The sequence below is a fragment of the Aphanomyces astaci genome (assembly GCF_000520075.1).
Source record: "Aphanomyces astaci strain APO3 unplaced genomic scaffold supercont1.6, whole genome shotgun sequence".
Lineage (NCBI taxonomy): Eukaryota > Oomycota > Saprolegniomycetes > Saprolegniales > Verrucalvaceae > Aphanomyces > Aphanomyces astaci.
Window position 1 is genome coordinate 676,246 of NW_009798269.1, and position 23,169 is coordinate 699,414.

General features: G+C 52.3%; 14 protein-coding genes across 18 annotated transcripts; 11 read left to right on the top strand and 3 right to left on the bottom strand.

The window, feature by feature from the left end:
* Positions 1 to 257: 257 nt before the first annotated feature.
* On the top strand, positions 258 to 1,615 carry H257_03564 (hypothetical protein; the record flags this gene model as incomplete). Its single annotated transcript, XM_009827714.1, has 4 exons — positions 258 to 584; positions 746 to 833; positions 905 to 1,240; positions 1,306 to 1,615. 4 exons carry the CDS (start codon positions 258 to 260, stop codon positions 1,530 to 1,532), a joined length of 978 nt encoding a protein of 325 aa, XP_009826016.1. The 3' UTR covers positions 1,533 to 1,615.
* Positions 1,616 to 2,348: 733 nt separating this feature from the next.
* Positions 2,349 to 4,173, bottom strand: H257_03565 (hypothetical protein). Its single transcript, XM_009827715.1, has 7 exons — positions 4,038 to 4,173; positions 3,935 to 3,986; positions 3,772 to 3,878; positions 3,329 to 3,720; positions 3,049 to 3,277; positions 2,826 to 2,989; positions 2,349 to 2,778 (listed from the first exon to the last, which is right to left on the bottom strand). Exons 1-7 carry the CDS (start codon positions 4,156 to 4,158, stop codon positions 2,476 to 2,478), a joined length of 1,368 nt encoding a protein of 455 aa, XP_009826017.1. The 5' UTR covers positions 4,159 to 4,173; the 3' UTR covers positions 2,349 to 2,475.
* Positions 4,174 to 4,885: 712 nt separating this feature from the next.
* Positions 4,886 to 5,611, top strand: H257_03566 (hypothetical protein; the record flags this gene model as incomplete). Its single annotated transcript, XM_009827716.1, has 3 exons — positions 4,886 to 5,011; positions 5,065 to 5,248; positions 5,445 to 5,611. 3 exons carry the CDS (start codon positions 4,886 to 4,888, stop codon positions 5,609 to 5,611), a joined length of 477 nt encoding a protein of 158 aa, XP_009826018.1.
* A 104-nt stretch (positions 5,612 to 5,715) lies between these two features.
* On the top strand, positions 5,716 to 7,234 carry H257_03567 (hypothetical protein; the record flags this gene model as incomplete). Its single annotated transcript, XM_009827717.1, has 5 exons — positions 5,716 to 6,101; positions 6,148 to 6,213; positions 6,286 to 6,484; positions 6,622 to 7,001; positions 7,057 to 7,234. The coding sequence occupies 5 exons, from the start codon at positions 5,716 to 5,718 to the stop codon at positions 7,232 to 7,234; spliced, it is 1,209 nt and encodes a 402-aa protein (XP_009826019.1).
* A 79-nt stretch (positions 7,235 to 7,313) lies between these two features.
* On the top strand, positions 7,314 to 8,216 carry H257_03568 (hypothetical protein; the record flags this gene model as incomplete). The annotated part of the gene is made up of 2 exons (XM_009827718.1): positions 7,314 to 8,000; positions 8,052 to 8,216. The coding sequence occupies 2 exons, from the start codon at positions 7,314 to 7,316 to the stop codon at positions 8,214 to 8,216; spliced, it is 852 nt and encodes a 283-aa protein (XP_009826020.1).
* Positions 8,217 to 8,243: 27 nt separating this feature from the next.
* On the top strand, positions 8,244 to 9,266 carry H257_03569 (hypothetical protein; the record flags this gene model as incomplete). Its single annotated transcript, XM_009827719.1, has 3 exons — positions 8,244 to 8,451; positions 8,495 to 8,681; positions 8,819 to 9,266. The coding sequence occupies 3 exons, from the start codon at positions 8,244 to 8,246 to the stop codon at positions 9,264 to 9,266; spliced, it is 843 nt and encodes a 280-aa protein (XP_009826021.1).
* H257_03570 lies at positions 9,215 to 10,156 on the bottom strand. 2 transcript variants are annotated; one of them, XM_009827721.1, is made up of 4 exons: positions 9,839 to 10,156; positions 9,685 to 9,729; positions 9,593 to 9,626; positions 9,215 to 9,532 (listed from the first exon to the last, which is right to left on the bottom strand). In XM_009827721.1, the coding sequence occupies exons 1-4, from the start codon at positions 10,006 to 10,008 to the stop codon at positions 9,389 to 9,391; spliced, it is 393 nt and encodes a 130-aa protein (XP_009826023.1). In that variant the 5' UTR covers positions 10,009 to 10,156; the 3' UTR covers positions 9,215 to 9,388. The 2 variants fall into 2 exon arrangements, with proteins under 2 accessions (XP_009826023.1, XP_009826022.1); XM_009827720.1 differs by having other exon boundaries at positions 9,215 to 9,547.
* Positions 10,157 to 10,269: 113 nt separating this feature from the next.
* Positions 10,270 to 10,906, top strand: H257_03571 (hypothetical protein; the record flags this gene model as incomplete). Its single annotated transcript, XM_009827722.1, has 2 exons — positions 10,270 to 10,658; positions 10,714 to 10,906. 2 exons carry the CDS (start codon positions 10,270 to 10,272, stop codon positions 10,904 to 10,906), a joined length of 582 nt encoding a protein of 193 aa, XP_009826024.1.
* A 68-nt stretch (positions 10,907 to 10,974) lies between these two features.
* Positions 10,975 to 11,338, top strand: H257_03572 (hypothetical protein; the record flags this gene model as incomplete). Its single annotated transcript, XM_009827723.1, has 2 exons — positions 10,975 to 11,043; positions 11,090 to 11,338. 2 exons carry the CDS (start codon positions 10,975 to 10,977, stop codon positions 11,336 to 11,338), a joined length of 318 nt encoding a protein of 105 aa, XP_009826025.1.
* Positions 11,339 to 11,868: 530 nt separating this feature from the next.
* H257_03573 (hypothetical protein) lies at positions 11,869 to 13,947 on the top strand. The gene is made up of 8 exons (XM_009827724.1): positions 11,869 to 12,075; positions 12,129 to 12,220; positions 12,275 to 12,354; positions 12,399 to 12,502; positions 12,558 to 12,625; positions 12,745 to 12,987; positions 13,224 to 13,317; positions 13,367 to 13,947. Exons 1-8 carry the CDS (start codon positions 11,887 to 11,889, stop codon positions 13,781 to 13,783), a joined length of 1,287 nt encoding a protein of 428 aa, XP_009826026.1. The 5' UTR covers positions 11,869 to 11,886; the 3' UTR covers positions 13,784 to 13,947.
* Positions 13,948 to 14,582: 635 nt separating this feature from the next.
* Positions 14,583 to 17,852, top strand: H257_03574 (hypothetical protein). The gene is made up of 7 exons (XM_009827725.1): positions 14,583 to 14,929; positions 14,998 to 15,089; positions 15,146 to 15,225; positions 15,301 to 15,404; positions 15,465 to 15,532; positions 15,730 to 16,005; positions 16,271 to 17,852. The coding sequence occupies exons 1-7, from the start codon at positions 14,738 to 14,740 to the stop codon at positions 16,800 to 16,802; spliced, it is 1,344 nt and encodes a 447-aa protein (XP_009826027.1). The 5' UTR covers positions 14,583 to 14,737; the 3' UTR covers positions 16,803 to 17,852.
* Positions 16,163 to 17,850, bottom strand: H257_03575 (hypothetical protein). Its single transcript, XM_009827726.1, has one exon. The coding sequence runs from the start codon at positions 17,765 to 17,767 to the stop codon at positions 17,039 to 17,041; it is 729 nt and encodes a 242-aa protein (XP_009826028.1). The 5' UTR covers positions 17,768 to 17,850; the 3' UTR covers positions 16,163 to 17,038.
* Positions 17,853 to 17,882: 30 nt separating the features above from the next.
* Positions 17,883 to 20,723, top strand: H257_03576 (hypothetical protein). 4 transcript variants are annotated; one of them, XM_009827727.1, is made up of 7 exons: positions 17,883 to 18,593; positions 18,653 to 18,834; positions 18,902 to 19,174; positions 19,219 to 19,433; positions 19,712 to 20,000; positions 20,062 to 20,230; positions 20,317 to 20,723. In XM_009827727.1, exons 1-7 carry the CDS (start codon positions 17,927 to 17,929, stop codon positions 20,694 to 20,696), a joined length of 2,175 nt encoding a protein of 724 aa, XP_009826029.1. In that variant the 5' UTR covers positions 17,883 to 17,926; the 3' UTR covers positions 20,697 to 20,723. The 4 variants fall into 4 exon arrangements, with proteins under 4 accessions (XP_009826029.1, XP_009826032.1, XP_009826030.1 ...); XM_009827730.1 differs by having other exon boundaries at positions 19,712 to 20,230; XM_009827728.1 differs by having other exon boundaries at positions 20,062 to 20,723.
* Positions 20,724 to 21,721: 998 nt separating this feature from the next.
* H257_03577 (hypothetical protein) lies at positions 21,722 to 23,105 on the top strand. Its single transcript, XM_009827731.1, has one exon. The coding sequence runs from the start codon at positions 21,741 to 21,743 to the stop codon at positions 23,037 to 23,039; it is 1,299 nt and encodes a 432-aa protein (XP_009826033.1). The 5' UTR covers positions 21,722 to 21,740; the 3' UTR covers positions 23,040 to 23,105.
* The last annotated feature ends 64 nt before the right edge of the window (positions 23,106 to 23,169 follow it).

Sequence of the window (23,169 nt, forward strand, 5' to 3'; positions counted from 1 at the left end):
GATCCTTAATTAAATCCAATAAATACTTCGAAGTACGGTACTATACCCCGTAATAACCTCGAGGCAACTCTGAACTCTACACAGGGAACCTTTCAAGGAATTGGATGCCCGCTACGAGCGTACCAGTGTTTACAAGTTTGACACGACATCCATTGGCATGCGAACTGTCAAGTGGCACCTTGCCCCATTTAATGCTGCTTGGTGTGATGCCCTCAGTCACCAAGAGTGTTATGCTAATGTACACTTGTGAGGGACCCATGTTTGTCGTGCCAGAGTGCAATACCACAACCTTAGGTATTCCCACCGTGTTTACCATGCTGGACGTATTGGTGACCGCAGGCCGGACAACATCGGCCCCCATGATGTTTGCGGTTGAACATTTCCTTGTCGATCGACTCCACTACGTCATGGTTCATTTTCAACGAACGGGTGTGGCGAACTGTGGGGTCCACGGCGTCGGAGGGGTGGCGCTGCACACCGAAGACAAGGGAAGGGGGTATCGCTTGAGCGCGGTCCAGCAGCTGGATGTGGTCGTGATCGAAGCCTCGGAAAACTACCGCCAACACACCACGGGGGGCGCCGTGGTTGTGAGCATGCTTTGACTACCTTTTGCCCCCAAACACATGGCCAAGTTGAAACACGAGACTGACGATGCGTTCCGAGTTGTGCGAAAGGCACCACTCATGAAGTCGCCCTGGCAGCGCTGTATCAACGTCGAATGACAAGGTCACTTGTGCTTGTTGAGGGGGCGTGTGCAAAGGACACCCCAACGTTGTGGCTCAAAGTCCAACCTTCCCAACGTTTACACGAATGGAGCGCAGAGCCAAAGCAAGGTAACCGAACCCCCCCTATCCCACGAGATGCAGCGCTATTCCCCCAGGCCGGTAAATCTATCTAAAAGTAGTGGCTCTGAGAGCTGTGACCTCCCCCGGCAAGTTGTTTTTCACCCCGGCAAGTTGTTTTTCACCCCGGCATGCGAAAAATGATTTTCGCGTTGACAGGTTTACACTCGCCAAGACCACGGTCAACTTCCCCGGCAACAGCGGGTCTGAGTACACCGCTCGCACCCCCGTGAACTTTCCTCCGTGTAAATCTGCAACTTGGAACATTGGGGGCAACACTTACGACGGCGTCACGTCGTGCTCGATTAGCACCGCGGCCAAGACCTCAGTCATTCCATTTTGGTGTTACTCGTACAGCCAAAAGGCCAACGCCCAAGGCACATCTACGACTGCGACAAGTGCTACTACGGCTGGGGACATACGGTCGCTGGCAAAATCGACCCATTCTTGAGCGAGGTCGAAGCCGCGTCAGCCAAACAATCTTTCTCGATGTACTTTGTGCCCCAGAATGTGACCGCCCTCAACAACCTTCGCTCGTGCCTGATGGTGTCGGACAAGGACCTGGCTACGCTGTGCGACACCGCCGTGCGCAGTGTGTTGAGCCCCTTCGGTTCCCCCGCCACATGCGTCAAAGGCACCATGGTAACCCAGTTTTCCATGGCTTTGAGCGATAACGATCAGTGTAAGTAGTATGGTCTCGTGAACGGAAAGATTGCTTGTCTGTAAGGGAACGTTTGTATTGTCAATCGATCGAGAAAAGCAGTAGTCATCCACTTTAATTTTGTCGTGTCCTTCCAAGTTGTTCATAACGTTAGAGAGATTTGTGTGCAAAGTAGCCATCAAGCGCTAGAGTACATTATGGACGTGCTAACGTAAACGACCAGTCTATGGTGTACGGACCAGTGTTTGGTGCATTTTCAATAGCCAATCATTGTCGTTCGTTCCTTGAAAAATCGGAAGTGCCGTTGAAGCTGGAAGGAATCCTATGATTCTATAACCTGCGCATATATAATATTTACTTCGCCATAATTAGTAACCTATCCTCAAAATAAATATGCAATTTCTTATACAGTTTTCAAATGAAAAAATCACACCTTAGACTGGTCCATGAAGTTTGACATATATTGCTTTGAAACTTGTAAAATAACATGTTAGATTCACCCGAAACTTGAATACTTCGATAGCCCTGATCCTCAGCTCTTTGGGACCAATCTTGGATTTTCAATCCGACACCCCTGAGCTTCAAAACTCGCAATTGACTCCGGCGCCAAAAAGGATACACCAAACACTGGTCGTTTACGTTAGGCATAATTCGCCTTGCAATAATGTGATTGGTCCATGGCACTAGTAAAGAATCTATAGCGGTTGTTTGGTGAATTGTGATAACGTTAGTGTTGATTGTTGCTTGACTAGTTTGGCGGCCCACCTTATGAACATCGTACACAAGAACGTCCTGATCTCATACTGTACCTCACCAGTAGCAAGATACGCAATAATGAATAACGTTAGCATTTGTTGTCTGTAAGTTGACCGCATATAAGTGTCAATGTACAAATATGTAGCGTGTTGACAACATCCCAGATATTAACATCTCCACCGATGGCGACGGATACATACATTGCGCGATGTCCACTTATAACGGAATCACTGTGTCTTTCAAGCGCGCTTCTTCGGCCGCAAACACCATGAGGTGCGACTTGAGGGATTCCGCGGCGCCAGTCATGAGCACCTCGGGGTTGTTGGTGCGCACTCCCTCGACAAAGTTCTCGACGAGGAAATAGTCGGCACCTCCGTGGCCCCTCAGTTTGGACGTCGCGGGGGGCGCCGACGGCGTGTACTCGGTCACGACGCGCGTCAAAAAGTCGAAATGGCGGATCGTCGTGCCATCGCCCGTGAGTTCCCCCGTGGTCCCAAACACTTTGGTTTTCCGAGCACACTAGCCCCAACATATCATTGCAGAATGGCCAAACAACCGTCGCATACCTGGGACTCGGTGAATGCCACCATCGTAAATGACGCCGTGGAGCCGTCCTTGTACTGAAACGTCACGACCTGGTTGTCCACGACGTCGTTGTCGCACGAGTACACGCATCGTCCGTATGGTCCCGTGCGCAACGCTTCCGTAATCGTGTCGACATTCGGGCTTTCTATGTCATATTATCATTGGACGACTAGTTGGTGTTTTCAATTGGGATATATATAATACCATGCAGCACTTCAAGCGGCCACGCCGTGTAGCCGGTGGACGCAGCACACTTGCCATAATACCAACCGTTCTTGCTTTTGGTCAGTGTGACGCGATCCTCCCCAATGGACTCAATGTCAGGCAGGGTAATATCACATTCGTCCAAGTACATGCGCTTGGCAGAATACACACACGACGACTCGACGGGGCAGTCGAGGCATCGGTCGCCTGCGTTTGCTGGTTTTTCTTCCTACAATCATATTGCCGTGAGATTGAATATATATATATATATGCATCGTACCGGTCGAAAGTGCAAGAGCGATCCAAACGAACTCACGGCGCGCGGGTCCTTTTGCATGAGAAAGTGGATGTAGTCGATATCGTGGCAGCTCTTGGCCATGAGCATGAACGTGGCCGTGTCCTGGCGGCTCCAGTTGCCCCGGACGAACGAATGCACTTGGTGCCAGAACCCCACGGGCTCCAAGTGCTGGATGTTGACCACTTTGCCGATGCGGCCGCACAGGTCGCGAAGCTTCTGCGAGTAGGGACTGCATCGCATGACGTGGCACACGGACAGCATCACGTTGTTGCGCTGTGTGGCTTCGTAAATGCGCAGACAATCCTCTTTTGTCACGGCCATGGGCTTTTCCAGCAGAATGTGGTACCCCAAGTCGGCAAATGCCACCGCGTTGTCTAACAGTTCACCCCCTCAGGTCCTTCCACTTATTACCATGACCAAAAAACCTGCGTGCATGGCGTCTTGGGTGGCAATGATCACAGCGTCCGCAAACTTGGCCACTTTGGCGGCTTCTTTCCAGTCCGAGAACACGTTTTCTGGTGCAATCTTGTACCTACGGAAATGTGAGGCGACTGGTTGTTCGAGGTTGAGACGAGGGGCAGTGAGTACGTTGACGTCATGAACTCGCGCCAGTACGTTTGAGGCTCGGCTACGCCCACGACTAGATCCGCCATCGAAGTGAGACATCGTGCTATGGGTGGTCATCACGTACTCTGGAATAGGTCGGGGCGTTCGGTCGCGTATTGCGCGTAGATGCGTCCGCGTTGACCTGCTCCAATGACGATCGCGCGCACCGGGCCGTCCTTGGCACTCGAGGGTTCTCCTGCAGCCATGTTGTTATGAGCGAGTACTATTGAAAAGTGACTGAGTTTTTTCACTTTTAATTGGCCGACAATCGGATTGTCCGCTGGTATTCATTCGCCATGCCTATCATCGGCACACTGTACTGTACTCCGGAGGTATTAACCGGACGAAACCCAACCTATACAACATGATAGATATCATTTTCAACAATAAGTATTGACAAAGAAAATTGACATGTGAGACACTTCGCTTGAACTAACTAATCTAGGACACTCATAACGGGTTTATACAGTTCATGATAGACGAAGGGTGTTCACAGTCAAAATGCCTCCAAGGGCATGTTGAACTTGGCGCGCACGTGTGGACTTGAACTACGGTAGCCAATCAAACAATACTACAATAACGCTGCTAGCGTTATATTACCGAGAACTGTACTACAATAACGCTGCTAGCGTTATATTACCGAGAACTGTTGTACTAGTGGTGGAGTGTATTGAGTACCGTGGTACACTACCAGCATTCGCCAAGTTACTAACATACACGTTGATGAGGGGTCATGCGTCTTGCACTCCCCCAGTCATTGTCGCCCAAAGCCATGGCAAATGAGGTTGCCTTGGACCCTTTGACGCACGTGGCAGGGGGACTGGAGGGGCCCAATGCACTGCGCACGACGGAGTCACACAACGTGGCCTGGCGCTTGTCCGACATCAGAGGTTGTTAAGAGCGGTCACATTCTGGGGCACAAAGTACATTGAAATGGAGTGTTTGTCTGCCGCGGCTTCGACCTCGCTCAAGAACGGTCAAACACCGAACCCTCGTCACAGCCAACTCCAATACGTGTTGTGCATGCACGACAAGAAGAAGGAATACCAGATTCCCCACGTTACCGCCAGACTTGGTGATGGTGATGATGGATACGGTGATGTATCGCGCAGATCACCGCATCGTTCTTCACCATCATCAAGGCTGGCAGCAACGTGTGGAACCAGCACTTCTCAATTGTTCTGGGGCTGCAATACTTGTCCCCGTCGCTGCTCATCGTCATGGTCTGCGTCCCGACAATGAGCCGAGATTGCCCCGAGAATCATCTTGGCTCCGTTTGCAATGAACTCCCCCAAGGTGTATTTCGCTCTTTAGAAAGCGGTGTGCTAAGTAGTCCACAATGTCTTCAGATACATTGTTCACCGAGGGAATAATCGGAGCACTTCTGTCACGCTCGGAACCGCGTTTGGAGGTCACCACGTCGCAGTCATGGAGCAATCTATGTGAAACTGTTGACATAACTCAAATCGACCCATCACGATGACTCCCAAAGAGGCAGAAAAGCTCGAAGCATTGGCCCAGGACGGATGGAGCTCGAGCATCGAGACGAACTCACAAAGCGCCAAGTGGACGGAGCGCAAAGCCGGCTTTGAGGCCCCTTTGCAAATGGAGGAAGTGGCGGCCAAGTCGCTGGCAAGGACTGGAGAGTCCGCAAAGTAGCGTCCGACGACCTGAAGGTGGCGTTCGAGTCCGGTCGCGCCATCAAAGGTGGCGACGTGATTGAGTTGTTTGACAAACTTGTGGACGACTAGAACGCCGCCGCGATGGAGTACGGCCTGGCGGCGGTGCTGGCGTGCGCCGTCCAAGTGCATCCCGAGCAGTGGAACAATGCGATTGTGGGGAGAGTGCTGCCCAGGGTCGTGGACAAGGGCTTCTCCGGCCGACCGGGGGCAGTGAATCTTGCCGAAGAGATCGTGCTCGAGTTTGTACACCTGTGCAGCGCCGAAGACACGATAGCGGTGCTGCTGGAAGGCTCCAGGAACAAAAGGCCCAAGGTGCTGCCGCTCTGTGTCAGCTCCATCTTGGCGTGCTTCAAGGCGTTCGGGCCGCGCACTGTGCCCGTGGCGGCCGTCAAGAAGGAGTTCGAGGCACTATGTGAATCAACGGTTAACAACGTTTGCCCCAACGCTGTCAAACTGATGGGGGAAAGGTACCGATGGACATGCCCCACGCTCGTGGAAGACATCATGGCGAAGTTACGACCCGCCCAACAGACATACCGAATACAAAGCCATGATCAACGAGATTCCCCAGGGCAAGCCGTCCCCACGCGTTATTTAAAAGGAATTCAGCCCAACTAACCAGTGGCTGCTAGAGGATCGATATTGTCCAAGGCCAGCCAAGGAGGCGCAGGAGGGCGTTCGACCCGGGGAGTTTGCGGACACGATAAACCTTCTGGACTGTCTCCCCAAGACAGAATTCAAAGCAAAGATGGCGCTGTCCAAGTGGAGCGAAAAGGTGGACGCTCTCAAGATTATCTTGGACATTGTCGGGTCGGTGCCCAAGCTCGAGACGGACGACTACAACGACTTGGTGCAGACGCTCAAGACGTGAACGTGAACGTCGTGGCCAAGTCAATTCAAGTGCGCTGTACGCGCGTATGCTGTTTTGCCCGTGTTGCTGCGAAAGTTGTCCGACAAAATGTCAACCGTGCTGAATGCGACCACGAGGCGCTCGACTTGTTCCAGCAGCATGCGCTGTCAATCCATGCGATGATGGACGAATTCAAGCTACAAAGTGCCGGCGTCTCAAGGCGGCGTTACCTTCGTCGAGCGCTGCATCGCCAAGCACAAGATCAACATGTCGGACGCGGCGCTGATGCGGACAATTGGAGAATGATTGGGGAGTTCTTTGCCAGCAGCATCCAAGACTCGGACCCGGGGCTTAAGAAGGCGGGCGTCGAGGCCATGGTCACCCTCGTCACATCGTCGCTGCAAGCCGGTCGCATGGTCAAAGCTACGCTGGACTTACTCGAGAAACTCCAGCCGCGAAGTTTCAATGTGATCCAAGCGGCGAATGGTACGTTTCATTTCGACACTCCTAAGGACTGGTTGATCATTGATGACGAGAATTTTGATTGGACTGATGTACATGGTGGTGTGTAGGGGGAAGCAACAGCGTAGCGGACCACCGCCGTCGTCCGTGCCGAAGCAACAATCGAGTTCGGTGGCCAAACCATCGAAGGCGACGCCCGTGTCGAAACGCGCCAAGATGCCGTCCGCGCTCCCTTCAACATCGCCAGCCAAGTTGTTGAAAAAGAAGCCACGAAAGCCACCGCCGTAACTGGAAACTCGACGTCGGAGACTATCAAAATGACCCCAGAAGAGGCCGAAACGCAGCTGGAAGAGTTGGCCCTGGACGGATGGAGCTCGAACGTCGTGACTTCGAAAGCACCAAGTGGATGGACCGCAAAACCGGCTTTGAGGCGCTGGAGGAAGCGTTCAACGTGGCGACGGCGAATCTGGACGCCGTCGTCGTAGCACGTGAGTTGCCAGTCCAAGACATTCAAGGTGGCCAACGTGTACGTGCTCAAGAGCGTCTTCCAAGCTATAGCTATCATTGCGTCGTTGTGCGAGTCAATGGGGGATTGGGGGTCATGTCGGCGTTGGTGCCCCGCGCGCGCGGTAGAGAAGATGAGCGATACAAGGTCAGCGAGATGGTGCGTCCGATGTTCTTGGCGCTTGCAGAGCTCGTCGGGCTGGCGTCCGTATTGGCCGCGATCTTTGGGCACATGTCGGTGGTCAAGACGCCCCAGGCGCAGTTCGAGTGCCTCGAGTTCGCGCGCGAGAGCGTCGGCGAGTTTGGCATGCCCACGTGCAACCCCCATGGGGTCATCGAGTACGTCAAGGAACCGTTCGGCTTGGCGTCGAGCAGCCCCAAAACCCGCGTGTCGGCCATCGCCGTCTTTGGCTCGTTGTACGGCCAGCTGGGAGACGCCATGCGGCCGCTTCTGAACCTGGATGGGTGGAAGCTGTCACTCAAGGACTGCGTCGAGGCTGAGTTCGAACGCGTGGGGTTCAATCCGAGCTCGTTTGCGGTGTCTCGGGCGGTCAATACAGTGGTAGAGGAAGGTGGGGAGGAAGGAGGTGCTTTGGGGTAGCTGTTTGGCCGTGTGGACGTTAGAGCCAAGATCTCAAAGGAGTTGCTGGCAGACATGGCCAACGAACACGACAAGGTGGCGTGGAAGAAGCGGTTGGGTGCGATGGAGCAAACCCAGCAGATCTGTGAAAAAGCGGACTTGTCGATAGAGTTGACCAAGGGGTGATGGACATCACCAAGTCGCTCAAGGCGCATGAGTGACTCGAACGCCAACATGAAGACCAAGGCCGTGCACATGATGGGGGTCGTGGTTGTCAGTGTGGGGCCATCCGTAGCCAAACTAGCCAACCTCGTGGGCTCCAAACTCGTGGCGGGGGTGGCGGACAACAAGAACGCGATGCAGCAGGCGTGTCTGGACTCGCTGCGCAACTGGGTGGTACACGGCGACGTGGCGTCTGCGAGTTGATTCGCGTCGTTGCAGCCGTTCATGGCGAGGCCGCGCAGAATTGCTCGGGTGGACCGTCGAGATGACGCATATGGTTGCTGGCAAGATGGATCTGCGCACTATGGTCGAAACCACGATCGACACGCTGTCGGACAAGTCGACGGTCGCATGGGACAAGGCGCAGCTGCTCCTGGTCAAGGTGTTCAAGCCAAGCCTGGTGCCGAGGCACGGTGCTGGCCAAGATGGGTACGGTCAATCCGATGATTTTCCGTGCGACCGCCATTGCGTTTGGAGGTGGGGACGTTGAAGTAAAACCAACCAAACCCCCTGCATGTCCTCGTCGTCGTCTTATTCCTCTCGCGTCAAAAATGTGTCTGTCTTAGGCGGACTACGGCCAGTGGAACAACCAGCGCAGGAGCCGGCTGTGTCGGCGACGTCCGACGCGCCGCCGCCATCGATGTACAAGACGCTTCGGTTGAAACAACCGGCGGCCCCGCTCAAGCCCCAAACGACCACGTCAATTCCGTCGACTTCGTCTGCATTCCCACGGAGCGCCTCGTGATGATGCGCCAGGGGCTGACGGTCATTTCCGACGAGCTTACGGCCGGAAAGACGCGCTCAAGTTGCTGTACGCCCGCTCGTCGACCGGGGACGACGTTTTCATTCAGGAAAAACCATGTCAACGAGATCCTCGTCCAGGTGTGTCAGGTGCCCGGCACGGCGTTGGGCACCCAGATTGACCTCCACGTCATGTGGCTATGTGGCTGTACGTGGCGACCATCTCGAGCATCTTCCGGCACGCGCCGTATGTGGGCCGCATCGAGCGCGTGACCATCGAGTGGGTGCTGCTCCAATGATTGCCTACTTAATGGGGTTATGGAGCACTACTACTGATGCTATAATAATCCATCGTAGAATAAATAGAAAGGCTGCTTCAAATGAAACTGTGGCTTTCACATCGAAGCGAAGGATGCTTGCGGTGATTGTTTGTGGATGTGTCCTGCGAAAACTCTCTGACTAAAGAGCCCATCACGCTGCAGCTTGGCGGATCTGCGGCAACCTCCATGGCGGCTATTTGGACCATAATTCTTCGTTCCCTGTGTTTTCATACACTAAAGTTGGTCGGATGGTCACTACTGTGTAAGGTGAAATACTACCAAACGCGACGGAACCCACAGCAAAGCTGCCTGCCTAGAAGGTACATGATGATGAGATTTCTAAGGTTCATGGAGGAGGGGGAGCGTCGTACTTTTGCCACGCTTTCGTCCAAAGGTCTGCATCCTCGGGTGGTACGCTATGAGCATCAGCATGACGTTGTTCAATAAATAGTTTGTCTGGCACGACGGGCTTCCGTTCGTGTTCACGATGGGCGCGATCCACATGTCCATCAAAACTCTGCTGACCTTCGCCATGATGTGGCGGCATCCTCCCACGGCTGTTGCTGCAATTTCGCCGCATAACAACTGGAGGTAGGTGAGCCCCGCCCCTCGCTCTCGACCTTCCTCATCTGCCTTGGTAGTCTTTGCGTCCCCATCGGACTCTTCACCAGGATCGACATCGTCATGTCCAACATGTCCCTTCAATACATTACCGTGTTCTTCATCACCATCGTCCAATCTGGCGGCAACCCGTGGAACCTGCTAACGTTAGTACGACCACCTTTGTGATGATGTCTCCTCCTGCAGTGCAGTAGTGCAGTCTGCATCTCCCACTTGTGAAAGTCTGAACGTTTTGAGTTGGCAGAGTCGACTGTGCCATCACACATCTCAAACGTCACCACTTTCCAAATGGATTTCCTCGTGGACCAATCAACGATCTGCACCAACCTCACGACATGGCGGCGTCGGCCGTTGTGCTCGTCCTCTGCGGGCTGCCTGGGGCGGGCAAATCCAGCTTCTGTCGTGCGTTGGCATCACACTGCCAATCCAACGATACCATGTCTATTGAATGGATCTGCTACGACGACATCTTTGACGCTTCTCGTGGCCATGACAACGAGAAGTTCGATCCGTCGACATGGCGGGACTTGCGAATGGCGGTGGTGGATCGTGTTCAGTCGAGCCTGCGGTCCTTAGCGGCCAACGTCGTTGGGAAGCCTCTACTTGTGTACGTGTTCGCACTGACTGGAGCCTCTTGCCTAACCTCCTCCTTCAAGGTTCCTCTTGGACGACAACATGTACTACCGCAGTATGCGCAAGCGATTCCATCAACTGGCCCAAATCTGTGCGCAATATGTAGCCCCACGTTTGTATGTCGTAGCTCAGGTATGTTTACTTAGACAACGTCGGGTTTGGTCAAGTGTCCATCACCACATCCGACGCCATTTGCCGTCGTCGCAATCAAAATCGGGCGGTTCCAGTGCCCGAGGCGGTCTTTACACGTATGACGACTCTTCTGGAAGTGCCAGATGCCAGCAGTTATTCTTGGGAGTCCCATACCCTTCAAGTGCCCTTGGATACCGATGCGCATAGGCACGTGGGATGTAGTGGGATTCCTTAAGAACAGGTGATGCGTTAGGGACGAAGCTGTGACCCGCACCATGGACTTTATCTCGTACGTCGCACAGCATCCAGAATCCAGCCCCCGCCCGTCCGATACCCCCGAGAAGGTAGAGCTATCTCTATTGTCCATAGCGAATGAATGACCTTCAACAGGAAGCAAGTCGTGAGTCCAATCGACGGAACGTTGTGCATTGTCTGGACACGCGGCTTCGGCGACTCGTGGGGTCCATTCTGCATGAAGAAACAGCGCAGGCGAAAGCAGTTCGGGCGAAGGAGTTGAATGCCGCCAAGGACTTCATTCTGGACCGGTGCAGGACCGAAACAAAGCACGGCCAGACGGAAGACGTCGCCGCAACGGTCGACGACTTTGCGATGGCGTTTCTGCATCTTGTGGACATCTGAATCGTCGGTGACTCTACACTTTTAGTACCTACCTACGCATGTACTTAATAGTAAACCGCGCTAATAATGCAACGTTAAAGGCTAGTTGGTTGTACCCCGATATATCGAAGTACGTAATTCGTAGAAGTTCGCTGCATCTATAGTGCGGTGACGCATTGAGCTCGTGAATTGGACCAGAAATCAGATCGGAATTATTAGTAATTCATTGTAAGTGTACTATTAATACTGTAAAATATATTTACTATTTATTAATAGTGTAGGACATTGTCGTTTTTTAACCCTAACGGACGGAAGCTTTTTCTGCGTGATACGACAATTTCCTATTAAACCTGTAAAATACGAGCAATTCCAGCATTTACACACATGAGTATTTTTTTTATTTATAGCGTCTTACTATTAATACGTAGTACTATTAATAGTATACTAGTAGTACTAGAAATAAGATTTTCGGAATCCCTGTGAAGTGCGATTACCCATATAAAGTACGATATATTGGCCAATCATCGACCGATGTGCAAACGACATAATCACGTTGATCTTGAGAAGTGATGTCGAACCGCATCGTGGCCGCAGCGACATTCCTTGCTGTGGGGGTCCACGGATACTATCCTGGCAACATGACAAGTACTCTGAATCGGTTTGCCTTTGGCTCATGCAACGACCAGTCGAAGCATCAAATGTTATGGCCTGTGATCACCGCCAAAGACCCACAACTGTGGCTTTGGCTCGGCGACAATGTATAGTGCCATCCACATGAGAGGCAATGCTACGATGTTAATCCTGTCACTAGATTTACGGGGACATTCGAATTTGGGATCCGAACACCCCTTCGAAAGGTGTCTTCCGCCCAGCGCCGCCCGACGTCCTTGCCGCGAAATACCAGTAGGTCCACTCCACCGTCCAAACGTAAACAAACCACAACGTTCTTGTGTGCAGGCAACAGCTCGACCACCCCGACTACAAACTCTTTCGCGAGCGGTTCCCAATCATTGGCATCTGGGATGACCATGACTACGGTTGTATACTCCTCATACATTTCCGGTGTTTACCAAGTTGGTAGGTATCAATGACGGGGACAAGACGTATCGCTATCGGCAAGAAAGCCAGCAACTGTTCTTGGACTTCCTAGACGAGCCGCAGAGCTCTCCGCGACGACTCCAAGAGGTCCCTTCCCCCCTTCACAACGCTATTGCCTCCGAACTCCGTGACTTGCGATTAGGGCATTTACACATCGTATGTGGTTGGCAGTGGGGCGAAGCGTGTCAAGTTCATTCTGCTGGACAATCGGTATGTCCTACATTATATCATGTTCTCGAGATCGGGTTTGCCCTTGGATGACGTTGCCATGATGCCACAAGATAACGTCATATTTTGATAACGTCATCTCGAATATTGCTGGGATGTAGATATCACCGAGACCCGTACGCAAGTGCAGATGGAGATTTTCTCGGACACACCCAATGGAAATGGCTCGAGCATGAATTAGCAACGTCCAATGCGACGTTCAACGTGATTGCTTCAGGCATTCAAGTGCTGCCGGATGATAGATGGTACCAGATCGGAGAGTCCTGGTCCAAGTTTCCAAGGGCGCGGCGGCGCCTGCTGTCGCTCGTCCAGACCTCCCGCGCATCGGGGGTTGTGCTCTTGAGGTACATATTTGTGTCCCCGTATATATATTTACCCAGAATGTGGTTAACTTTTGTGCTAATGATTCTCGCCAAATCTACTATCGATCGATGCTTCTTTGTACTCACATTTTGCATGTCCAAAGGTTTGGTATCGCACTAATTGAAGTCATACACTAATTTGACTTTGTCGATGGTTTCCTGCGATCTGATTGGCTAAATCCTTCTGCCGATTCGTGTAACCACTGGAATGTTTGCAGTGGGGACGTGCACTTTGCTGAAATCAACCAAGTGCGTTGCGGCGACTCGTTCCACGTGACGGAAATCTCAAGCTCGGGGATGACCCATGCCTGGGTATATATATCCTTTTGTCTTTAAACATGAGCTTGAAATTCTGCCGTAGAAACTCATGAATCGCATCGTCGGGCCTGGGTTTACCTTGGCCAACATGATCCTGCCGTGGCACTTCCGCGCCCGTCCCCGGGAATACTACGCGTCGTTCAACTTTGGCGACGTGGTGCTGGACTGGACTGCGTCCCCACCCACGGCCACGGCGTCCGTCTACGGCAAGGATGGACTCGTGAAGCTCCGCCAAGTGGTGCCGGCCGAGCGGTACACTGGGGACGCGCCCGCGGCATGCGGCCCTATCCATCACGTGTCCCCGGCGTCCTTTTTCCTGCTGCAAGTGGCCGTCTCGGTCGTGCTCGTCGCTTTCGTCGCCAGCATTCTCGTGAATGCGGTTGTGGTCGTTGTGGTGCCGCTTCAGCTGCTGTGGCGGCTGGTTGGATTTGTTCGAGCGCCGAAATTCAAACGCGACTGACACACATTTGAAAGGACTTGGGATGAGAGAATGCCGTACTACTACTTACTCTATAGTACTTAATCAGTATTGGCAACACAATCGTGCAGAACGATTTATATATCATGTTGCGAATTATATTATGTTGCGAATTATAATAGAGTTTCGGTCAAGAGGTCCAGAACCCAATATCAAATCTCAATACTATTATTAATAGTGCTACTCAGGTCAAGAGGTCCAGAACCCAATATCAAATCTCAATACTATTATTAATAGTGCTACTTTAGTAGTATAAGAACTTATTCTGTGATTTCGGTAACTACGAAATAAGCAGTTCCAGATTGAGATGTGAATGGTTACTTTGCTATGGGCTGGTCTAGATACGACCATACTAGTATTACGAAAACGGCCACTTTGCCAGGGAGTTGCGGGAACTCGTAACACGGAGGTATGGAAGGCCAAAAACGAGATATTCATGGTTGGCGAAAGCAAAATCTGGACTTTCTTCACTGTCATCCAACTTGTTGTACTGACACGCTTTATATCACCATGTGCTCTGCTTGCATTTAATTTCACAAATATTTCGCAAAATCAAATCAAACGTTTCCATTTCAAATTTGGTGATTCAAGGGTTTGAATGCAGCTGTAGTGCATACTATTAATATTAATAGTAGTGGTATGCAAGTACTATTAATAACTGAAACACTACTAGTTTATTAATTTAAGGAGGGAAACTCCTATAGCCGCCAAAAACGCTCAATAACTAATTACCTACTACGTAGTAGTTACTATTGGATAGTTTTTAGATTTCGGCGAATAAGAGGACTAATTTCGCCAAACATTTGTATCACTTTTTAAAATTTGATCAAAACGTCATTTAGAGATATGGAAGCGTACTTAATTGGCTCACGAACTTCAGAGAACCAATGAAAAGCACGTGGAAAGTGTGACACGAACCAGCATTTTGTCATTGGTATGAAGGTGGTGTTGTCGACAACGGCGTTGGCGGTCGGATGCGTAGGCTCTGCGCAGAGTAAGGCGATGGACACGTCCAAGACCCTGCGTCGGTTCGCGTTTGGGTCCAACATCCATCAAGACCTGCCGCAGCCTATTTGGCGCGCCATTGAGAAAACGAACCCTGAACTGTTCTTGTCGCTCGGCAACAACGTACGTAGGCGACACTCTCATCCACGTCCCTTTTTCTCTCCCCTTCCTTCCGCTAACATGCGCTGCAGATTTACGGCGATGACACGAAGTACGAATGGAAGTCGTTAACGCAGGGGATTGACCGCGACGCCGAGCCCGTTGGACTCCAAGAGAAATACGAGTACGTCATATGATCTCTGTGTGTGTTGCCACGTTGTACCTCATACATGGACGCAGAAAGCAGCGCAACAACTCGGACTATGCGCGCTTTGTGGAATCCACCCCCGTCGTCGGCATCTGGGACGACCACGACTACGGTACTTGTTGACGTTTCGCTCCAGTATCCTCGTCGACTGCGCACCCCTCATGATACGATCGATCTCACAATTTAGGAAGCAACGACGGCAACAAAGAATTCGACCATCGCGAGTTGAGCCAAGAACTGTTCTTGGACTTCATCGGGGAGCTCGAGGACTCGCCGCGTCGGACGCAAGCGGTATACATATGAGTCTTGCATCGCCTTTGTCCATGTTTGATGCAGGTGGATGCTTCCTAGGGCATTTACACGTCGTACACGTTTGGCTCGGGCGACCAAGCCGTCAAGCTCCTCTTGCTCGACAATCGGTAAACACGATGTCGAGCTCTCAGTCTCTAGAATACTTTTTTTTCTATTTTTTTCTAATTTTTCTATTTTTTTCTTCTATTTTTCTATTATATTTTTCAATTATTGTTTTCTATTATTGTTTACTATTGTTTACTATTGTTTTCTATTTTTTTTCTTTTTTTTCTATTCTATTTTTCATTGTGTGCTGTCGTCGTAGCTACCACAAAGACCCGTACGTGTCCAAGCACGCAAAGAAGAACGTGACGGATTTCAACGGCCAAAATGGAGACATCTTGGGCGAGGCCCAGTGGACGTGGCTGGCCGCCCAACTGTACGAGTCCACGGCAGCGTTCCACGTCATCGGGTCGGCGCTGCAAGTGCTGCCCAACGATCGGTGGTTCGGCACCGAGTCGTATTCAGCGTTTTCCGTCGCCCATCGCCGCTTTGTCGACCTGCTGCAAGTGTCCAACGCGTCTGGCGTCGTGCTCTTGAGGTACGTACATATACTGTATGCAGCCTCCCCCACCCACGATTTGCACTCTGGGAATGGCGGGGTCGTCTCCTTTTGTGAATACAGGTCCTTCTTTTGTGAATAGTAGGTCTCCTTTTGTTAGTACATGTCCTTCTTTTGTCAATAGTAGGTCTCTCTTTGTTAGTACATGTCCTTCTTTTGTGAATTGTAGGTCTCGTTTTGGCACTCCTTTTGTGAATACGTGGTTTTGTGTGGGGTGTGACCCAAACTATGTTTTCATGTATAGTGGCAACGTCGAGTTTGCGGAAATCAACCAAGTCCAGTGCGGGGCCACGAACGCGTTCAAGCTGACAGAAGTGACGTCGTCGGGGTTGACGCACTCAGCTTTGGAGTGGACCATCAGTCCATTCCACTTGGCGTCGGCGTTCTGGTACACCGTGTCGAACGCGCTGCTGCCGTGGCACTACCGCCTCAACCGGCGCGCGCACTTTGGGGGCCTCAACTTTGGCGACGTCCAATTTGACTGGACGACATCGCCGCCCACGGCTGTCGTGTCGGTCAAGGACGTGCGCGGCCGCGTCAAGCTGCAGACGGTGTTCCCGTCGACCAAGTTTGGCGAACCGGCCGAGAACACCGGGTGCGAACCCATCCACGCCGTGAGCCCGGGAAGCGTTATGGTCCGCGTCATGGCGCTGTTCGCCATCATGACTGTGTTCTTCGCAAGTGTGCTTGTGAATGTGGTCGTGGTCGTGGTCGTGCCATTGCAGATTCTACGTCGGCTTGTGTTTGGCCAACCAGTCAAGCCCAAAGCGGACTAGGTAGATGCACATGTATCCTGCATCAAAGTGATTCCTAGTTGGGGGAGGGAAACACTCAAATCTACTTTACAGCTACTGTACGGTACAGTGTACATTGCGCTGTATGGTTGAGAGTTGATAATGTCAAGGTAGTAAGCACTACTACAGTACATGACGGAGTGTTATGACGGATTCTTCTTGCTTTAGCATAATAAATTCAATCTAGTATAGCACAGGACGCTTGAAAGACTTCTATATTAGCGTCGTCGTCGGCGCACCCCCGGCAGTTCGTTGGCGAGGACAATCGCAGCAGAATCATCCACAGGCACGTCGGCAGGAGCAACGAGGGCATCAAATGCACCTTTGAACTGCAGTGAAATCGGCGTCGAATGTACCGATGCAGTTGGGGCGGGGGCGCGCCTCGCATGGAGGCGTGTTGCCATGAGCCGATTCTGGCGTTCGATGTATGCTTGATCGATGGCCCACAAGTCCAGCACGGGTCCTGTCGTAGCTGTAGTCGCAATGGGGATCGATGTCCCTGGGGTGAGGAGTGAAGGCGAGACCCCGGTCCAGAGAGAGACGAGACGGCGGCGGAGACGAGTGGCGAGAGACTCGCGCTTGGCCAACGCGTAGCGCATGCGCAGGCGGCGTAGTCGTTTGACGGTTTCCTTTTCCGCCACATTCGATTCGTCATCTTCCAGGATTGTCGAGCCATTTAGCTCAGGCTTCGTTGTCGGCTTGGAAGGCTTCGGGCGAGGGATGGGAACGTACGGTGAAAAGGTCACACGTCGCGGAGAGCACAGCGTGACCCCTGTAATGGGTGTCGTGGGTCCGACAATCTCGCGACGGCGCCACTTGGAGATGGACGCGGGAGTGTGACACTCATCCTTGGATGGATTGAGCACTGCTGAAGAACTTGTTCGCGACGCCGCTTTGGACTCGGCGGTCCGCAGGATGCTTCGAACCGATGTGTTTGCTTGGCTCATGATGTGAGATGAAATGTCCTCTGAAGTCCGAAGTCCTCACCCCATACAAATGATAAGCTAACTTTTGAACTCGAACTACAAATCGTACTTTAAACGTCACTTTTCAATTTTGTGGCCCGTACGCAGGTGGTGTACCGAGCGGCGCCGACAAAGCCAACGATGAACCTGAACATGGACGACCTGGTTGCGTCTTACCTGGCACAGCGGGGTTATCAGAATGGCGGCGGCGGTGTGGCGGCGCCAGCAGGACTACATGATTATGCACGACACGTGGGGCTGTCCATTGACGCTTGTGCGTCGAACCACGTATTGTTCCATGGCATGAACAAAGGCGATCCTGCTGCGTACGAGCGTGCGTACACGACATTGCTGGCATGGATTGGGAATTCGCTTGACATGTACAAGCTGGAATTGCATGCTGTGGCGTTCCCACTGTTTGTACATTGCTACCTTGAACTGGTCGCGAAAGGCCACGCGGACGCAGCCAAGGCGTATTTCACACGCCACGCCAAAGACCACCAACGTCTCCACAAGCACGAGATTCGATCATTAGGTTCCGTGCTGACGAGGGAGCACTTGGGTCTAAACGAATACGCCAAGCAAGTGCTGCACTCCAAGTTCCACGTGCAGCTGAGCCTCCTCGGGTTCCAGCTCCTCCACACTTTTCTGAGCGATCACCAGATGTTTCTGTTGTTGTGCATCTTGAACGACCGCGTCACTATCTCCGTGCAGACCAACCATCCGTCCCTCACAATTGCGCAGTGCGACACGCTGGCACCGCACGAGTCCACCGCCATGACCACGTCGCTTCTCTTCCAAACCTCAGGTACTAGACGCACCATGACACGAGTATGTAGTTCACGATGTGTTGGGTGGTAACGTTAGATGAAATCTCGCAACAAGTCCAGCATACACCGGAAGCCAACCACATTGCCGCGCAGGTCACTAGTGGCGACTACGACATGGCGTACATGGTCCAGACGGCTGGCGGCGACGTTTCCGAGTCTCTGACGCTGGCGTCGTTGCATCAAGTGCCACTCCTTTGGGGCGTCCTGCCTCCTCGAAAGGTATGCTCGTAGCTCTAGTACTACTACTACTACTACTAGTCTTTGCGATGGTCATAATGTGTGTTAGCGCGCGGTGGCTGCAGCGACCGAAGACGGGGATGGGGATGTGGATTCGTCTGCTGCGGCCACAGACACGACGTCGCCGCCCACGACCACCGCCTCGTCCAGTGGTCCCGCCGACACCAAGGCCAAGGACTCCGTCGCCAACGCCGCCAATAATGCCGCCACTCTGTCCGCCCCTGGTGCCGTCACAGGTCCTGCGCCAGACCGCAGCTCGTCCTTCAACGCGAATCTGTTGGAGAAACTCGTGCTGCGGCAGCCGGCGGACGTCCAAGAAGCGGTGAGTCGTCGCTCGTCGTGGCTCCACCCCATGTTGATGCTTAGGCGTTTCAAGACGCCGACGCCCAGCTCGCGTTGAGCAGCTCGCAACTGCCGTCGGCGCTGTGCTTTACCGTAGCGAACGCGTCGGAACACTTGACCAACGTCTGTTTCAGTGCCCAGGGCGACGTCGTGGGCGGGGCGTTCGACGACGCGTCCTTTCGTGTGTGGAGCCAGGACGGGTCACCGTTGGGCGGGTTTGGCCATCACAAAGACAACACGTATGATCATACTTGAGTGTGCTGATTCGCCAAATGATTCTCGATCGATTCTTTGACTTTTGTATGTAAAGATCGTCTGGTATCATACTAATTCCAGTCATACACTAATTCGGTATTGGTTGAAGAGTGAAATTGATTGGCTACTTGATGCTCGTGTTGTGGTTTTTGATTGGTCGTATATCGATTTTGTCTGTCGATTTGGTTCTGCTGATTCGATGGAACGAGCAGCACCCCACTCGAATATCGAATCGACTTGACAATACTCGGCGATGTTCTAGGTCGGCGATTCTACGAGGCCACGCTGGGCCAGTGTACGGGTGCGGATTTACTCCAGACAACCGGTTCGCCGTGACCAGCTCGGCCGACTCGACCGTGCGGCTGTGGAGTCTGGCGAGTCGCACGTCCATGGTGGTATTCCGCGCGCACACGTACCCCGTGTGGGACGTGGCCGTGGCGCCCTTGGGGTACTACTTTGCGTCGGCGTCGATGGACCGCACGGCGCGCCTATGGAGTACCGACCGCGTCCAGCCGCTGCGGGTGTTTGCCGGCCACTTGAGCGACGTCGAGGTAACATATGCAAAAATATGTCATCGCATGGGAAAAACAAAGCGATGATGGACATTTGAAGTGTGTGACGTTTCATCCGAACCACAACTACCTTGCCACGGGCTCGACGGACAAGACTGTGCGCCTGTGGGACGTCCAAACTGGCCACTGTCTCCGCGTGTTTGCAGGGCACTATGGCGGCGTGTCGGCCGTCGCGTTCTCGCCGAATGGGCGGTACCTCGCTAGTGCTGGTACGTATATTTATATTCAAAATAATAATAATATTATGAGAATGTGCCTCGTTATCACGACTTGATTTTCATTGTTTGAAACTCAGGCGACGACACGTTGGTGAATATCTGGGACCTGCACATGGGCAAGAAGCTCGAAACCCTCGTGGGCCACCAAGATGCCGTGCATTCGCTGGCGTTTTCGGCAGAAAGCACGCTCGTCGCGAGCGGCGGCGCCGACCACACGGTTCGGTTGTGGGACATGCACCGCCTCGATGGGGCGACACACAAAGCCCCGCCTGTGACGGTGAAATCACAGCACCACAACCAGTTCAAGCGGAAAACTGCCGCTGGACTCGCGCCCAGTCGCGCCCTCCTCAAGACGTTTACGACCAAGCGAACCCCCGTGTTGCGCGTACAATTCACACCGCGAAACATGCTACTGGTTGGTGGGGCGTATTCAGCTGTACATACCACCTTAACTTAACAGACGCCTGGTGTGGGAATGGTGACCTTAACATTTTTGTGGGGATTTGGCAAACCTGTCACTTCTTCATAGGCTACTACTATACTTAGCCCGAATTAGGACTATAGTACCTCAAAGTACTACATACCAGTAGGTGGTACTGTACTGTACTACCGCGTAGTACTCCTGAGTATTACCGGTACTGTAGTGCCGGATGAGGTACACGTAGTACGTACGTACTATTACTTCGAAGTATTAATAGTAGTACTACTCTGTACTAATAGTACTAGTAAGCTTAGATCCGCGCTCTCGTACGGCCGCGCTTGCGCAGACGGCCTCCCGGGCGCTCGGGGCCAACGTAAGGTTGGTCACCACTACTACTTTAGGTTTCATCCCACAATTTCATCCAATGTCATCCAATTGTCATCCACATGTCATCCACGCTATTAATTCAACAATTATATTATATTAACCATAGTATCCAAGGTTGGTATTAATATTCAATGCTGTCCCGTAAGTCTTAACTGTAAGTACTATCCAGAGCGAACTCCTCAGTTTAAAGACATCAAATCAGTATAATGTACGTTGTCGATACATTTGAAGTGTATTCATTCAACAAATAGACAAAAACTACTACCTATTAAAATAGGTAGTAGTTTTTGTCTATTTGTAGTACAGTGATACTGTAGTACTACTTCGAGGTATGTACTATTAGTCTTACTGTGTACCACCTTTTTTAGTACTAGAAATTGTGACGCGCTCTACGTCACACATTGAGTTCGAACTTCAAGATGGTTTGGATATGCTTCTACAAAAGTCGGCGCGTTGTTGCATTTGATTGGTCGAACGAACCATCGTCAAAGTGTGCATGGTCACCAACACCAAAATGCCACGAAATCCAAGTTGGTGACGTCATAGAATGGACCAATCAAATGCCTTTATAAATCAAAGCACCAATCAAAGTCTATCGAACACATTCTCGCCCAATCAATGGCATCTTACCACCAAGCGGTGTGCGTACAGTAACCACTCTATACCTCTCGACAAAACTGCTATTCTGCAAAAATGTCAGCATCACCAAGACCTTCTGCAGCCTCGTTCGCCGCCGCGTCCGTCGTGGCCTCCACAGCTTTATCCAAAGCACCACTGCCACAGAGCTACTCGTTTGCATGCTCTGGGTGGCTCAAGACCTACCTCTTTGGGGTAGGCAAAGCCCTGCAGGAGATGGAATTGCATCGTGAAGCGACCATGCTTGGCACATCCGGCGGGTCCCTTGCCGCGTTGTCGTTGTGTCTGGACAACGACTTTGACGAAATGGTTCATGGAGTGGTCCACGACATGGCCCCGTCCGCTCGATCGTCCATCAAGAATGCTTTCCGTGTGAAAGAGTACTTGGACAACGCGATGCGACTCTGGGGTAACTTTGAACGCCCAGGGGCGTTGGAGCAAGCAAAGCGTTGTGTGATCGTGTACTCATCCATTTCCAAGTGGTCGTCCCGTCGCGCCAGTGTCTTCGACAGCGTCGAAGACTTGACTACGTCCATCCACGCGTCGTGCTGCGCGGTGCCAATCTGCGGCCTTCCGTTCCGCTTCAAGGGCGAATGGGTCATGGACGGGGGATTGTTCGACTTCCAGCCGATCTTGGATGCCTCCACGGTCACCATTAGCCCTTTTTACTGCACCCAAGCCGACATTAAGCCGTCGCAGTACGTGCCCATGTGGTGGGCCATGTATCCCCCTGAACCCGAACGCATCCAATGGCTGTACGAACTCGGCAAGCACGACGCGTACGTGTGGGCAAAGAAGCACGGGTACACGGCCAAGACCCACGTATCCCCCCTACCATTGGAATCAAGGGCCATCTACCAGACCAAACTGGGTCGGTTCTTGGGCTACAAAACGATGGAGTCGCATGTCCTCGACTTCTTTTTCATGCTCACAGTCGTGGCCATCTGGAAGCCAGTTGCGTTCACGTTGCTGTACACTGAACTGTGGGTGCGGGCCCTTGTGCATGCCACCGAGTCGGGAGTTTTGGCAATGTCCAGTGCGGGCGCGTGGAATTGGCTCGCGACGGTGTCCGTGGCCCTGACGCTGATGGGGGCCGGGATGGTGCTGCCCACAAGTCTGCTCCAATGCGTCGGCGTTGGCATGTGCATGATGCTCTGCTTTTTCACGTCGTGCTCGGCACGGCTGGACAAGTCGTACCACAAGTGGGTGCACTGCCTCACGTGCGTGCAGATTGTCTTCAGCATGTCGCTGTTCCTCCGCACGATTCCTGTCGTGGGGTCGCGGGTAAGCATGAAGAAGCACCAGTGGCTCGTAGAATACTCGATCGTGTATCGACTCACCAAGGACTTTTTATAAACTGTCGTCATACAGTAGTCCATAAGGCTTGGTATGATGTATAATAATACAATATTTAGACACCAACTCCTACTTGAACGACATTGCACATGAGTAAAACATGTGCTCGATGTTCTATATGCATATGTCT

Bases quoted from the DNA above. Each gene is read 5' to 3' on its own strand.
- H257_03565 (XM_009827715.1), bottom strand. From the start codon at position 4,158: ATGGCTGCAGGAGAACCCTCGAGTGCCAAGGACGGCCCGGTGCGCGCG. The intron at 3,987-4,037 runs GTACGTGATGAC...TGGCGGATCTAG, and splicing joins ACGCCCCGACCTATTCCAGA to TCGTGGGCGTAGCCGAGCCT. The intron at 2,779-2,825 runs GTATGCGACGGT...TGTTGGGGCTAG, and splicing joins TGGCATTCACCGAGTCCCAG to TGTGCTCGGAAAACCAAAGT.
- H257_03570 (XM_009827720.1), bottom strand. From the start codon at position 10,008: ATGTTGGACATGACGATGTCGATCCTGGTGAAGAGTCCGATGGGGACG. The intron at 9,730-9,838 runs GTCAGCAGAGTT...TGATGCTCATAG, and splicing joins GCCGCCACATCATGGCGAAG to CGTACCACCCGAGGATGCAG. The intron at 9,627-9,684 runs GTACGACGCTCC...TGTACCTTCTAG, and splicing joins TGGACGAAAGCGTGGCAAAA to GCAGGCAGCTTTGCTGTGGG.
- H257_03573 (XM_009827724.1), top strand. From the start codon at position 11,887: ATGTCGAACCGCATCGTGGCCGCAGCGACATTCCTTGCTGTGGGGGTC. The intron at 12,076-12,128 runs GTATAGTGCCAT...TCCTGTCACTAG, and splicing joins GGCTTTGGCTCGGCGACAAT to ATTTACGGGGACATTCGAAT. The intron at 12,221-12,274 runs GTAGGTCCACTC...TCTTGTGTGCAG, and splicing joins GTCCTTGCCGCGAAATACCA to GCAACAGCTCGACCACCCCG.
- H257_03574 (XM_009827725.1), top strand. From the start codon at position 14,738: ATGAAGGTGGTGTTGTCGACAACGGCGTTGGCGGTCGGATGCGTAGGC. The intron at 15,405-15,464 runs GTATACATATGA...GATGCTTCCTAG, and splicing joins CGCCGCGTCGGACGCAAGCG to GGCATTTACACGTCGTACAC. The intron at 16,006-16,270 runs GTACGTACATAT...TTTCATGTATAG, and splicing joins TCTGGCGTCGTGCTCTTGAG to TGGCAACGTCGAGTTTGCGG.
- H257_03575 (XM_009827726.1), bottom strand. From the start codon at position 17,767: ATGAGCCAAGCAAACACATCGGTTCGAAGCATCCTGCGGACCGCCGAG.
- H257_03576 (XM_009827727.1), top strand. From the start codon at position 17,927: ATGAACCTGAACATGGACGACCTGGTTGCGTCTTACCTGGCACAGCGG. The intron at 19,175-19,218 runs GTGAGTCGTCGC...GTTGATGCTTAG, and splicing joins CGGCGGACGTCCAAGAAGCG to GCGTTTCAAGACGCCGACGC. The intron at 20,001-20,061 runs GTAACATATGCA...GGACATTTGAAG, and splicing joins GCCACTTGAGCGACGTCGAG to TGTGTGACGTTTCATCCGAA.
- H257_03577 (XM_009827731.1), top strand. From the start codon at position 21,741: ATGTCAGCATCACCAAGACCTTCTGCAGCCTCGTTCGCCGCCGCGTCC.